The 15585-nt window shown below is 35.3% G+C and overlaps 1 protein-coding gene across 3 annotated transcripts; it reads left to right on the top strand.

Moving 5' to 3' along the window:
* On the top strand, positions 1-4445 carry LOC113494155 (zinc finger protein 2 homolog). 3 transcript variants are annotated; one of them, XM_026872347.1, is made up of 3 exons: positions 1-104; positions 208-357; positions 2046-4445. In XM_026872347.1, the coding sequence occupies exons 2-3, from the start codon at positions 244-246 to the stop codon at positions 4068-4070; spliced, it is 2139 nt and encodes a 712-aa protein (XP_026728148.1). In that variant the 5' UTR covers positions 1-104; positions 208-243; the 3' UTR covers positions 4071-4445. The 3 variants fall into 3 exon arrangements, with proteins under 3 accessions (XP_026728148.1, XP_026728149.1, XP_026728147.1); XM_026872348.1 differs by having other exon boundaries at positions 39-104; positions 187-357; XM_026872346.1 differs by lacking the exon at positions 1-104 and having other exon boundaries at positions 122-357.
* Positions 4446-15585: the final 11140 nt, after the last annotated feature.

Below are 15585 nucleotides of genomic sequence, written 5' to 3'. Positions count from 1 at the left end.
TCAAAACTATATCTATCAAGACGCCACATCCGTTGCTCAGTCGTCTCCATTTTGAACGCTCGTCTCTTGTCTATAATTTTGAATAGATCGTCTTTATGGGCATGGTCCGTAGATAATTTTTACTCTTTGGATACCATATTATTGTGGTCTCTGATTACCAACTGTCAAAACAATGCATTTTTATAGTGTTTATATTAATTTTTCCAGGTGTAACTGGTTGGATAATAATGTGCGTCTATTGAAATGGATACGTGGTCCGATCTTTGCCGCTGTTGTTTGTCTGCCAATTGCGAAGTGTCACTCCTAGATTCGGAGCAGAATGTAACTGACAAGTTTCTTGAAGTTACTACGATCGAGGTACGTAAAAATTTCCGAAATCAATAAGTTATTGTAGAATATATTCGACGAAAACGCTATTTCATATCCTTAATATCATGTTAGTATGTCAGACTAACAAATTATTGACATGGATCATAACCTCAACTGTGGTTCGAAATGCCGCGCATCTAAAATAAATACAAGCAATTCTCGACCGTAATGTACCCCTTTACTGAGTAAATTTGATCGACAATCCTTTGATATTTCTAACCTAACGCAAAAGGCGGCAAAATCATTAGGTGAGCTTCGAAGCTATTCTATCTAATTGAGTTTACAATAATTTCACGTAGCATATAGTTTAAAGGCAACATAAAGTTGTGATATTACTACTAATATGATTTCTTTACGATGACCTAAATTAGATAACCAATGTCCCAATCACAAGTCTTCTAAAGATAATTGAAATTCTCAAGTAAAAGTAAAGGTTATGTCAATTAGCATCTTATTGTCATCAATAAATTTAGTACTTAATATCATTATAAGCAGTGCTTACTAAGAAGTGTGATTATATTCTGGAAAGGGGGTTTTAGACAGTGCTATAAGCTTAAATGTAGTAAATATACATATTTTTCATTTTCATAGGTCATTAACCTATCTCGGAAGCTGTTCCTTACCAAGTATAATGATTAAAAATGGCTGTTGCTTTATTTGTATATTTCAACTAATAAAAAAGCAATACTACTGTAGCCAATCTTCTATATTTTAGACACAGTCTATCAAGGGAAATTTTGCTCTTCCTATTCCTTCCTTGTATCAATCAAGAAATAAATTTCATTTATATGAATGTAGCGATCATTCAGAATATTGGTTAAATAGTGCTTCACAGCTAATACTACATTAGCAACTATACTGATTTAACATCTAGACCTGTACATGGGCATGACAAAGCTTATATTGACTGACACAGATTACCTACCACCTATTTGCCCACTACACGACATTTAGCAGCATCATATTCTCACAATAGCATTATTTTACCACCTTAACAAAAAAAGCACCATGTAAGATGGTAGTAAGCCATCAGATTGCATATAATTTTGCAGAATTCTATTTGGAACCTTGTGTAGACTGGTCTAGACAGGTGTATCACATCCTTATCATCACAGTTTCTGAAGAGGTTGGCTGCTCATAATAAAGACTGCACTGTTGGACTAGTCTAGTCCACCTGGTTGACAAAAATTGCCAGTAAAATGTTGATATGGTTGATAAAATACACTGTCTGCTGTTCCCATTAGTGTATGCAAAATTAACCTTGTTGCGCTTTATCAAATGAATGATTTTCAACCTTTAAAATGATAGACTCATTTCTTGAACGACTGTACTGCTCTTCTGTTCAAACCTTAATATTCATCGGTTATTATTATTTGTAACTACTCATTCAAGTGCCATTATCAGCATTTGATAAGATCTCATATTGATAATATTGCATTGTTAACCCATTTTAATAGCCATTTATGCAGCTTATAATTAAATTACATGATTGTTACTGTAAAGTTCAGTTACCTTGACAAAAATGATTACAGAAATTCATAAAATTTATTTATCTTAAGTGAATTTCTTAATTAATAAGCTTACATTTATTTAAATAAATTCTAAGTTAGTCACATCTAAATTGCAAACATCATCTTTATTTGATTTACTAAAAGTAGAAATTATTCATTTTCCAGGTTAAGGAAGATGATGGTTTACCCCAGAAGCTATGCTCAGATTGTTACGCCATCATGAATTCTGCTTACCAATTCCGGAAACAGTGCATCAAAATGGATAATGAGCTGAAACTGCAGCTCAATGCTTTACTAGACATAACAAAAATTGATAAAACCCCGCCCGATTTTACTGATGATATAATTGGTGATGATGAAGACATCGGAAGTGATCCGATGAAGCAACTCGCAGCCATCATCAAAAAGGAACCAACAGACAGTGATGATGATTGCTATTATGTCCTGGTTATTGATGATCCCAAAGACAAAGATAAGGAAGACAAGGTGGAATTATCGAATGTGAAAATTGAAAAGATGGATCATGAAAATGAAGTTGCGTACAGCCCTGAGAAACAAACTCAGAGTCAGTTTGAAGATTCTATTGAATCGTTTCTCATGTCCAACACCAAGGTATCAGCTAATGTACCAGCAACTATTCTAGAAAATGAAGAGGGACAGGAAAATGATGAACTGGATGGTGCTATGAACATTGATGAGAATCAAGACAGCATGAATCAAGATCAGAGCCTAGTACAAATGGAAGATTCTAATGACAATCAAATAATAGAAACTATTTCTTCAGACGTCATCAAAGAAATACCGAATTCTAAAAACTTTATTAAAATCTTAACTACAACTGACTCAGATGGAACTATCTTGTTGAAGAGTAATGACAGGATACAATATTTGACGGACTCCCAGTTAGTGAATGAAGATGAAGACGGTGACCCAATGTCGCAAGAAGTTATATTCTGCGAAGGTGATGACTCCTCACAGTTCCAAATTTTGAAGTATGATGGGTCAGAACTGGTGATAGAATATGCTGATGATAGCCAAATAGCTACAGTTCTGCAACAAGAAGATGGTACCTTCTTATGTGACTGTGGAGAGCAATTTGAAGACTTGGCTGATTACGAAAAGCATCAGTATAAACACAATCCCGCAGGAGAACACTTGTGTAATCTGTGCGGCAAAGGCTTTGAATCTGCAGAGATACTGACAGGACACATGTTACTACACAGCAGTACAGGCCTGCTAATAACTTGCCCATTCTGCAACCAACTCATCAGACGTAATGCCCTAACACAACACATCAAATATGGCCACAACAATATAAAACCCCGTTGCAACATCTGCTTCAAGACATTTGCTAACCCGAACAACTTGAAACGTCACATGATGATACACAGCGGTATCCGAGAGTTTGAGTGTGACATCTGTTTCAAAAGATTCCATCAGAAGATTACAATGCAGACACACAGGCTGACACACATGAACCCATTCTCCTGCAACCAGTGCGACAAGACTTTTGAGAGTAAAGCAGCACTAACCAGTCACAAAGAATCTGATGAGTGTACTAAATCTAAAGTAATCAAAGTTAAAGAGGAATTAATGAAGACTGTGAAACAAGAAATTACGACAAATCTCGGTAAACTCCTAGGCTATGCATGTTCACTGTGCAAGAAAATGTTTTCAGTGGAATCAGCTTTGGAGCAACATATCGAGAGCTCCCATATTGTGGATCCGACAGAGTTGCTTTGCTCGGAGTGTGGTGATGTGTTGCCTTCTAAGAAGGACATGCAAACTCACATATTGACACATAAGAATCTAAAGGTGAAGAATGCAAAACGGTTTGAATGTAGCATTTGTGGTAAAGGCTGTTCCAGCCAAGCCATGCTATTGATGCATGAACGAGTGCACACCAACGAGAGGCCATTCCCATGCCAGTTGTGCTCCCTACGGTTCAAAACGAAGACTCACCTGCGTACCCACCAGTTAACTCATACAAGGGAAAAGAAGTTTGGTTGTTCTGTTTGTATGAAGTTCTTTGCACTAAAAGGTAATTTAGTTGTGCATCTACGGACGCATACTGGTGAACGTCCATATGTGTGCTCATTGTGTGGCGAAGCTTTCATAGACTCGAAATATCTGAAGAAGCACAAACTAAAGAAGCATGCTATAGAAAATGTTCCGTGGAATCAGTACTAGGCACACTAAAGTATCAAGAAATGTCTCCATATTAAATATGAGATGCTTTTCGTATTATGTGAAAACTTAGTCCAATGTCAGGCATTCTAGATAATTCTATATGAGGATTAATAACATCCCTTTATCATCGCAATACTTGTTATGAAGTGGATATTATCCATACAATTTTTATTAAACTGTCACATACATAGTATATTAATAGTTACACTGTATTTCTATGTATAAGTTTCTCAACTTTCTGCTCAAACTGTTCGTTTGGACTTAGTTTAATGAAACACATAATAATTAATTGTAAAATGTATACATTATTTGGAAGATGACCAAAGGTAATGAATGTATATGAATTAAATCTTTACGATGTTCTATAATATTGCAGCTTTGTTTATCTTGGACTTATCCCTTACCACCGATATTCATTCAGTACAATTATACATAATAATTCAGCTTTAGGCATAATTTATTAACTTTATTTACCTGTCGAACTCCTTAACCTCACTGCTGTGGTCAATATGTCATCAGTCCGTGGGATATTATTTGTATCTTATCTATATGATGCAACGGCTTACTCACGCATGTGTTTAGAGACTCCCGACTAGTTTCGAAACCAAGTGGAGTCTTTAATCATGAGCTAACGCGCTGGAAAGCGAGCGAGTGGAATCACAAGTTTTTATTTGAAGTTGGCTATTTTCCAGGCACTTTTAAAACGTTGGTGTTGAATCTGATGCCGATGCTGTTGAATCATTTGATATATCGAGTCGTGTAGTGCCTTATGTACATCTTTTAAATTAAAAATGATACCTTGATTGCGCAATTTATACCGATTAAAATAAAACCAAAAATTGCGGTCTGACAAATGTATAATGAGGATGCAATACGACCTCTTTGGTTAAAGTTATCCCTGTTTATGGACAATTCCAAAATATATTTTTTTGTCTCCGTATTGATTGAGGAGCCACAACAGATTTTTAAAATCAGATCTAACGATTATTTATACCCTGATTGAGCTATGTACTGGACAATATTAAAGATTAAATAAAAAAAACATATGTTTTGTATTGACTAACTAATTAAAAAAAAGTACCCTTGCTGTGTTACCCGTAGAAACTCTAGGTTCCATAAGGTTTTCTTAAGGCTATTTGTAGGGAGCCTCCAATGCCGCACTTGACAAATTACTCTTTAATCATTCCTCATAAAAATACTCTGCTTAATAACTCAGTAGCAAAAAAAGCATGTTTATCTCGAAAATTAGATATTTTTCCGTCGTGGTACCGAATTAGACTGATAAAATAATAATGTATCCTAACAGCGACTGTTTATGTTTGGTGGTTGTTATTCTATCAAATTGTGTAATTGTTGTTGACACAATATGTAAATAAGGAAATAAAGATATCATTAAGTATTTTAGAGTTTAATTCCCTTACCTTCAACTTGAAAACATTCTAAAGGAAATCACAATTATGTATGGAAAAAATGCAAAGTATATAAGAATAAGACTTATGAAAGAGAATGCCTCAGGCATTGAGTCCGCCTTTGTACATATAATTCCGTACAAGTACGTGATACGTGTGCTACGTTACGTTGACTGAGCACGCATACAAAAATATAACTTTTATTTTAGTAAATTGTTTTAATTTATCGTAGGTACGTTCTGCTACATACCCATAGGGGTATACTATGCTATGCTTTTAGCCCCTTTTTAAATACACGCCAGTCTAGTGGTAAACGAATCGAATATATTGTATTTATGAGTAAATTCAATGACAAATGGGATTCTGTGTCAAATTGGGTGGATTTTGAGGCATGGTTATGATCAAATTCATTTAAAGGTATGATCGAGTGCCGCAAACAATACTTCTATTCACATAAAACAAAATAAACTAAAATAAAGATTTCAGCGCCATCTAGCGGGAAAAGTGCAGCGAACAGACCGTATCTCCCACCGTAACGTTTGTTACAACTTACCCCGTTACATTCGAGACAAGTACTAGGCGGGCATAAAATCCAAGAGGTAAACAATTTAAAAATTGATTTCGCGCCAAAGATATTTTATAGTGTAGCGTTCGATGAAGAAAGACTTTTTAAACGGTTTTATTTTTATTTTATAAAATAAATTATTTGAAGCAGAAATAAATATATCGAGTTCTAGATTGGTAGAAAAGGTTGTTGATATTTTTAATGTACAATGCTGATTGTCAAAATTACCAAGGTAGCCTTACAGACAATATACGTGTGGTAATGTACATATGGCAGGAGGTTTTTAAAATGTTAATAATTGTAAGAAATTTGTATCAATTAACGTGATAAGGATGTCCTTTTTCGTTTAGATGTTACTTCAGAACCAAAATAGTTCCGGGAGTGTACCCCAGCTGGCGGCCGCTCGATTGCAATATTCGGTAGTACCAGGCGCACATTCGCGCGCACGGTTCTAGTTATTCATTATGGGCTGATCGAGGAGCTCAGCGGCATGCGTGTCGGCTGCTATGTTGATGGTGTTTGCTGTAACAACTTCAGCTATGCAGACGATATGGTGCTGCTGGCCCCCTCGATTAGTGCTCTTCGTCGGTTGCTTGCAGTCTGTGAGTCTTACGTGGCCTCACACGGGTTACTATACAAATGTTAATAAGACTGTATATATGGTTTTTAAATCGGGTCCCAAAAGTCCACCGGTTCAACCACTGTTTCTCAATGGTGAGTCCTTAAAAAGAGTACATCATTTCAAGTACCTCGGACATTGGGTCACGGATGATTTAAAAGACGATGTTGACATGGAGAGGGAAAGCAGGGCATTGTCAGTTCGGGCTAATATGTTGGCTCGCAGATTCTCCCGATGTGCAGCTGCAGTCAAAGTAACTTTATTTAAAGCCTATTGTACCTCACTGTACACGGGAAGTCTGTGGGTTGACTATACGCAAAGGGCTTACAATGCTCTGCGGGTCCAATTCAACAATGCATTCAGGGCGTTGTTCCGGCTTCCACGCTTCTGTAGCGCGTCAGCAATGTTTGCAGATGCACACACGGATGGCTTTGCAGCCATTTGGCGTAAAAAGACCGCATCATTTGTCAGTCGGCTGCGTGGAAGTCGACACAGCATCTTGGGTGCTATTGCAAATAGACTAGATTGTCCCCTTATGTGGAAACTAGTACAGCGGACTAAGTCCCTGCTCACTATTGTTTATTAACTTGTATTTATAATGTATGGATCTTAGTTATCTGAATAAATAAATTTATTATTTATTTATTTACTAGCTGTTGCCCGCGACTTCGTCCCCGTGGGTAGAAGATATAAGTTATGATTTATATCTGCCTACCTGCCCTGTTTTTTTCACATTTTCCATTGTATCTTCGCTCCTATTAGTCGCAGCGTGATGGTTTATAGCCTAAAGCCTTCCTCGATGAATGGTCTATTCAACACAAAAAGAATTTTTCAATTTGGACCAGTAGTTCCTGAGATTAGCCCGTTCAAACAAACAAACAAACAAACTCTTCAGCTTTATATATTAGTATAGATTATTTATTCCAAGAATGTTGTTGAAACGACCTCATATTTTCACTTCATATTTTTTTTTACCACCTAACGCAAAATGGAGTATGTATGGTGTATTTAAGCTATGCTAAAAAATAATATAAAAAATGTCTTGTCATAATTGTCAATATTTCCAAGATTTTCACAAATGACAAAATATAATAAGCAAATTATTTAGTAAAAAAAATATTATTATAGTGAAAATAGTATTAATTAAAGTCATAAAATTATTGTTTCATGAATAAAAAATACACAGACATATTTTTTTTTTCCGTCGACGAACTCCCCAGCGTGGGCCATCTTGCCCCGACGTTTTCGCCGTTACGAACTTCGGGTACCAGGCGAACATAAGAGTTCAAGAGATTAAAATCAACGACGCTGCAAGAAAGAACCAATTCTCTTAATGTATTTTCTAATTGTATGAAATGACATTGCATCTACTTTTTTAGTCGACAAAAAACCAGACAATGGCCTACTCAGATGGACCAAATTATTTTAATTTATCATTACCAATGTTTGATGATTTTGTTTACTGGCAGATATTGTCACAATTACCAAATTATTCTTCTAAACGTCACATTTACGTGTTTACGTTAACATCCGCCATAGTCCGGCTTGTCTGTTAGTTGTATTGTATCAGTTTACTTCGTCACATTTGTCCATGGACTTAGCAAATACTAGGGAAGCATAGATGTGAAACAGTCACGATCAACATTATAATAGAATTAGGTAATATTTAGTATATTTGAATCATTTTTTGAATGATTCTTATTAAATTTTGGATCTACAGTAAACAATAAACAATATTTGCAGAACACTTGCTTTGAATTAAAAAAAAATATTTAAGGAGAGACACAAAATTAGGAATTCAATGCTGCATGATGTTCGTCATTTTATTTTCGAAATAATATCCCGATTTTCTCCCAAAATTTGTATTCATTAAATTTAATTATGCAACTATAACTAATACATTTACAAGTACACTAAAATATTGTTCTTTCTTGTAAGTTAAAATAAAGAACTTAAAAACAATAAATTACATTTAGCAAACTTGGACAACATTGGGCCTGGAACGTCATAAGGCGTTCGGATTTACCCCGTCCCATATGCCCACGGACACACCGAGTACTAGGCAATCAGAAGTGGTGAGGAGATGTAACATAAGATACTACAGCCGTATTAACAAGGTGATTGAAACTATTGAAAGGCGTACATATTTTAATTGAAAAATGTATTATTATTTTGCACAAGTAGGTATTTTTTTTTTATCCTACGACCAAAATGTTATATTTATATTATTTATTCATCAAGGTTTAAAATGTTTATATTAAAATAAAATGTACTTTTTTCTTTCTTTATATTTGTATAATATTAAAATAATCAGTAAATAAGTAACAATTATAACCATTAATCTCTGTTTCCCACTAGAGAAATGCAAAATTAAAAGAGGCGATCTTGCCCCAAAGTGGATTACCAAGGGCATAAGAATAGCAAGTAAGAATAAAAGAAAATTAATAGATAATTATTACCGACACAAAACTTTACAAGATAAAGTTAAATATAATAGGTATTCCAAGTTGCTAAAGAAGTGTGTACTATCGTCAAAGAAAAACATCAACATGGCCCATTTACTTAAATCAAAAAGCAAGAGTAAAGCTACATGGGAAATCATTAAAGGGGATGAGCATAATTACATAAAAAATAATAATATTGAATGGATAAATGATAATGGCACAAAAGAAGATAAACCTTTAAAGATGGCCAATATATTTAACAGTTTCTTTATTGATGCAGCGCAAAATAATGCATCTCCAAAAAAAAAAGAAACCTATTAACTATTTTAAAAATTTTAATGTACAATCATCCATGTTTTTAACTCCCTGCTCTGAAAGCGAAGTTATACGTGTCATATATTCTTTAAATAATACTAAATCAGTTGGCTACGATTCTATTAATACAATTATATTGAAATCTTGTGTCAAAGAAATAACTCCAATTATTGCACACCTAGTAAACTTATCTTTCGAACATGGAACCTTTCCTGATAAACTTAAAACATCTATAGTTAAACCATTGCATAAAAAAGATGACCGTCATGACGTTAGTAACTATAGACCAATAACACTCATTCCTATTCTATCCAAAGTATTTGAGAAAACGATGCATAGTAGAATTACAGAATTTGTCACAAAGTATAATATTTTAAGATCAGAACAGAATGGTTTCCAAAGAAACAAATCGACTACACTTGCTGGGTTTTCACTCGTACGCAGCATAACCAAGTATATTGACGCAAAAATACCAATAACCGCCATATTTTTCGATATGTCTAAGGCTTTTGACTGTGTGGACCATAAAATTCTACTATATAAATGCGAAAAGTACGGTATCAGAGGTCCAGCACTGTCATGGATTGAAAGCTACCTAACAAATAGAAAGCAATGCGTTGAATTATCAAATATCAATAAAAACCTAGAAATGGAGAGTTATAGGTCAACATACATTGAAAGCAAATATGGCGTGCCACAAGGCAGTGTATTGGGACCATTGCTATTTATTATTTATATAAATGATTTACCGTGCGCCATAAAACACCAGTCAGTACTTTTCGCCGACGATATATCAGTTCTCATTCCCTACACCGATAAGTCATTAACATATGAACAGGAAATAAATTGTACAATTAACTCTATCATCTACTGGCTAGAACATAATAATCTTCGAGTCAATGCTACTAAAACAAATTATATAGAATTTAAAAATTATAAGACAAAATCACAAAAATTAAACATTATCTGTAACGGCAATAAATTATTAGAAGTACAAGATACAAAATTTTTAGGTATAACTATTGATCAAAATTTGAATTGGAAACTACACGTTAAAAATCTCTGTAAAAAAATTAATCAATTTATTTATGCATTACGTAAACTTCAGCATACTGCGGGTCCTAATGCTGCACGTGTGGCTTATTATGGTTTTGTTGAATCTAGTCTTAGATATGGATTGCTATTGTGGGGTAACTCGACAGATGCTAACAGAGCATTTCTTACCCAAAAAAAATGCATTCGAGCTTTATGTAATGTAGGTCCTCTTGAAAGCTGTCGAACTCTGTTTAAGGAAAAGAAAATATTAACATTAACGGGGTTATATATACTGGAAATTTGTGTTTTTGTTAAAGCAAATCCAGAACATTTCTTTTCCGTACGAGAAAATCAACCCAATGTCTCAAAAAGAGATCCAACGCGTCTGTTGATGCCGTCATGTAGAACTGCATTATTCCACAAAAACTGTCTCATAACGTGCATTAAGGTATTTAATAAGATTCCGAAAGATATACGGGAACTACCATTACTGCAAATGAAACGTAAAATAAAGCACTATTTATTAAACAATGTTTATTATGACCTTAAAGAGTTTTTCGACCACAGATTTTAGTACCTACAGCATTTATGATTATTAATTGCGTGATATTGCACCTAAGTATATTATTACGCTAAGACTGAATTACCTCATTGTAATATAATTTACTTAACTTTCATTAATTTTATCTATTTTTTTTTTCTATATTTAAATAACACCATGTCTGGTGTTCATACTTTCGCATGCTGCGTAAGGCATAATGTGTGGAACTAAATTTGGCTTAAATACTAACATCTGTCTGTACCCATATTTAAAGCGAAATAAATGATTTGATTTGATTTGATTTGATTGTGTTTTAGCAGTTTTAGTTTAGGTTTTGAATAAAATTACCCAGTTTATGTCCAGATAATTTATTTAGGTAAAACACTATAAGATGTGTCGGTTGTACTACTAGCGACATCTATTGACAACAGTTGACAACTAGTATAGAGCTCCTTGTCTGCCAATGATTGTTTTGTTTCTTTGCTAAAGATAGGACGTTCTATCTTTTGTCACTAGATGGAGTTCTATGTAAGACCGGTTACCTCCGCAGCACATCTAGAAATATATGCCGACTTTTATATATAACTCCATATATTTATATACCAGCCTAAAGACGTCCCACTGCTGGGCAAAGGCATATTTCCGTAGATGGGTTTTGAGCATTGATCACCACGCTAGCTAACTGCGGGTTTGCGATTTCAGATTCAAATATTTTGAATCCAAGTTTCGTCACGATGTTTTCCTTCAGCATTTTATCAATGTTGTCTTAGAATAATTGAATCATTTAAGTACCTACAATTCAATTTTTTTGTATTGTTCGTTTTTCGGGCTAATATTACCAATTGACAACCCACTTAAGCTCCGCTATCCGTCCGTCCGTCAGTAACCAGACTTGTAGCTCGTGAACAGTGTTAGCTAGATTATGAAAATTTTCACACATTGTGATCTCATAAATTTGATAAGTTATTCTTTTTCCTTTTACCTATTTTATGGAACTTTGAATGTCGCTAGACCGATTCGCACTTTGCCGGTCTTTCAAACAGATTAATTCTGCGTTTCCACCAGGGAAGTGCGATGGAAATGTGTCGTGTCGTGCGAGGACGCTGGACCGTTTCCACCAGAGCTGTGCTGAACGAGGCGACTCTATTGGTTCTTACTTCTTTACAAACACATCTCTCGCTACGCATCCTCGCACATCTTTGGAAACTTTGCTTCTCAAAATTATTCGAGATACTTAGAATACTACAGAGTTGTAGTGTAAAGTTACAAACTTGTGTATTTGCACAAAAACTCACAGTGGGCGGTCCGCCGTCGTCTTATTATAAACTCTGGTAAGAAATCGTCACCGTATGCGTATGTTGTATGTTACCGTACGATTGTAAATATTGTAGTTTTAATAATTGATGGGTGCTTATTAAAGCCACTTGGCAAAAAAAAAAACTGTTCAGTCCGTCAAACAGAGTTTCAAAAAATATTAGGTACGTATTTTTTCAGTTACCTTGAAATTAGTAGGTGGCTTAGGAGCGCTAATGCTCGACTGGTTTCGAACTAAAAAAGCCACTATTAGAGGTAAAAGATTCATTACATCACCTGCAAAACTTTCGAACGGACAGCGAAGCTTAGTAATATGGTTTCGTTTGTACACTTTGGGTTTAGTATTTTAACATACTCGTAGGGTAAGCCACAGAGCCTGGCCTTCTCTAATCATCCAATCACCGTCGACGTCAGCTCTCCTACGCAGTGCAGAACTCTGACCAGCTGACACCACCAGACTGCATCTCTTTTACCCGAAGCAGGAAGTCATTTAAAATGGGACTAGCTTCCACACATGCCCATTGCAACTCCTGTAAGACAGGATCTACAATGAAACCAACCAACGAAAACCACCGAAACAATTCAAAGAAAACGAGACTCCCAATTTGTCAGTGCTTCTTTCGCTTATAGCTATTTGTTTCCAAAAACCGATACAAATAATGCAGAATCCATCAAAATAGCGTATTTCACTTTAATAAAGTGAACAGTTGACTATCGGACTTCCAAAACCAACAGTTCTTAACTAATCTTTCATTTACATCCGAAACAGTAATTCTTTATGCTGTAAAGTACAAACTATCAAAATTCGCATTCATTCGGCGACACCTACACACAGGCTATGCAGTGATGCAGTATGCGCATAATTCATTATAAAAGTGCGAGCAGCCTACGGCCCGTATTCGTGTGTCTGTGTGTGTGTCTGTAAGTATGGCGACGTGTCTGTGTGTGTACAATATACGGGACGATGCGATGCGGCGCGCGGTGGCGGGCCGCCTCCGGTGAATCATTGGTAATGTACTGATAGTGCGACGAAATAGTTTTGATCCTTGGTCTTAAATACATTTATGCTTTATTTTTGGAGTGTGAAAAGTAATTTAATAACTTTAGCTTACAATTTTAGGGCTGGCCAAGGTCTTCGATTGTAAACAAATAGTGCGAAAGATGGTGACATAAAGATTTTTGCATACATTATTATTACGATTTATCCCTTGCGTTTATGAGGTTTAACAGGTTACTTTTAAATTCAACTTTCCACTGTTTATGTTTCTACCCGTGGTATAAGGTGGTATGATTAAAATAAACTTTCTTACTTGCCTAGGTTTGACTTTGATTTGAAATAATCGGTGTTGTCATGTATGAGCAAAAAGAAAACATTTATGATTAACTGGCGTGTCTTCTTTAATTACTTCTCTATCCTGTCAGTAGCCGCAATGGTTAATAGAAATGTTCACACATGACTCACGGGACGGAAATTGTTAAAACAAAATACATCAAGTATCAAGACCGTTGGGTCGCAGTATCGCCGAGGTGAGTGGCACAGGCGCTCGCAGCTTTGTTCCCGGGCAGGCCGCGCTCCGTATCCCATGTAAATAGTATATTAAACAAAGTATTGAGAACTTATATAACTAGCGAACGAAATATTACAGATTTTGTAAGTATAGCTAGGTAGGTATTAGTAATTTCCTTGCTCCCTTGCGCTTGTACTTATGGCTATGGCTACGCTTTCACGAGATGTGGGATCCATTCTAACGCAGGCATATATCAATGCGTCTTTTTCAGACGTACACGTAAGTATTTTCCTAATTATTCCAAGACTGCACTGGCAAAAGATAAAGGAAACCTAAATTCTAAATATGGACTCTGAAAATTGTAATCAGCTGTGAACTAGCGTGTTGATTAATGCTCAAACCCTCCCTATATGTGAGAGGAGGTCTGTTCCCGGCAGTGACGTGTATACGCTTTGGTTATTGCTAAAACTGGGACAATTAGTCAGCAGACTGATGGCGGCGATTCTGAAGTACTTGCAAAAACAATAGACGAATTTTTGGGTGCTTTATAATTTTATTGAGTCACTAGATGACCTCGCAAAAGTTGTTTTTCCATGGAACAGGAAAAAAAGCACTTAGGTTGATGAAAAATAGAGGTTCGATTCTTAGACCTATCGAATATGAAGTTATAACAATCGGTCGAGCCGTTTCGGAGGAGTTCGATTACGTACACCTTGACAGTTTACTATTTTCATTTTGCTTGCTTATTGTCCTACCAGTACGTCTATTGAAATGAAAATAGTCATATATTATGATAATAATTATGCAAATTCAGTTAAAACATCTGTATAGAATTTAATATAGTAAATTCATTATTTTTGCGTTTTTGTGTTTTTGCACTCATCATTAAGGTTGATCTTATGATATTATGACGTAGGCAGTGGGCCTTGTTTATTAGCCAGATGAGTTTCCAACGCTTTTAAGGTTAATAGCTTCCCAAAATCAATATTCTAACAAATAATATGGAATTATTTCCTTGTCGTATGTGGTAGGTTTGATCAGGCTAAGATCTTCAACAGTGTGCTCTGTATACATATATTAATTAGTATACTATTACATAATATTGAAACAGTTACAACATATTAATTTTATACAAACGTAATATGATATACATATAGAGCAAAGCATCAAGTAGGTTCGGATAAATATACCATTACATATCATAATACAGTTTAGTATGCGGGTGGCTAAAACTCGCCGTTATTACAGGAACAAGCTAGTACGTATTATTCCAAAAGTAACAGCATAGTATTTCTATACACAAGTAATACTAGGTACATATAGTATATAGTATCAAGTAGGTTCGGTCGGCTACACGCGGTGAGTGGCGCTGGCGCGGCTGCTTTGTTCCCGGACTGGCGGGCGACGGGCGCTCCGCCCCGCCGTTAGCGTAGGGCTGTCACTGAATGTTGCTACGAGTATAATAATGTGTATTTAATATTGGATAAATAAAGCTCATTAACGTATTATAGAATTTACTACTCTCTTTAAGTCAACAATTAGATATAAGGGGTTCGTAGCGTGAAAAATGAATAAGCAGATTCATTTTAAATATTGAAAAAATCTATTCATTCATTTTTCTTCAAGGAAAGCGCACACTAGTAGGTATTTACACTATTGCTCACTTTGAAAAACTCGTACATTTTTAACATATTACATGTCATATTTGAAAAATAGTAACACCTATTTATTCTGCCTATTTATAGTTATGATGATAATGAAATCA

Source organism: Trichoplusia ni, chromosome 5 (assembly GCF_003590095.1).
Source record: "Trichoplusia ni isolate ovarian cell line Hi5 chromosome 5, tn1, whole genome shotgun sequence".
Classification (NCBI taxonomy): Eukaryota; Metazoa; Arthropoda; class Insecta; order Lepidoptera; family Noctuidae; genus Trichoplusia; species Trichoplusia ni.
The sequence above is the reverse complement of the archived record's forward strand: the minus strand, read 5'-3'. Positions and strand labels throughout refer to the sequence as shown.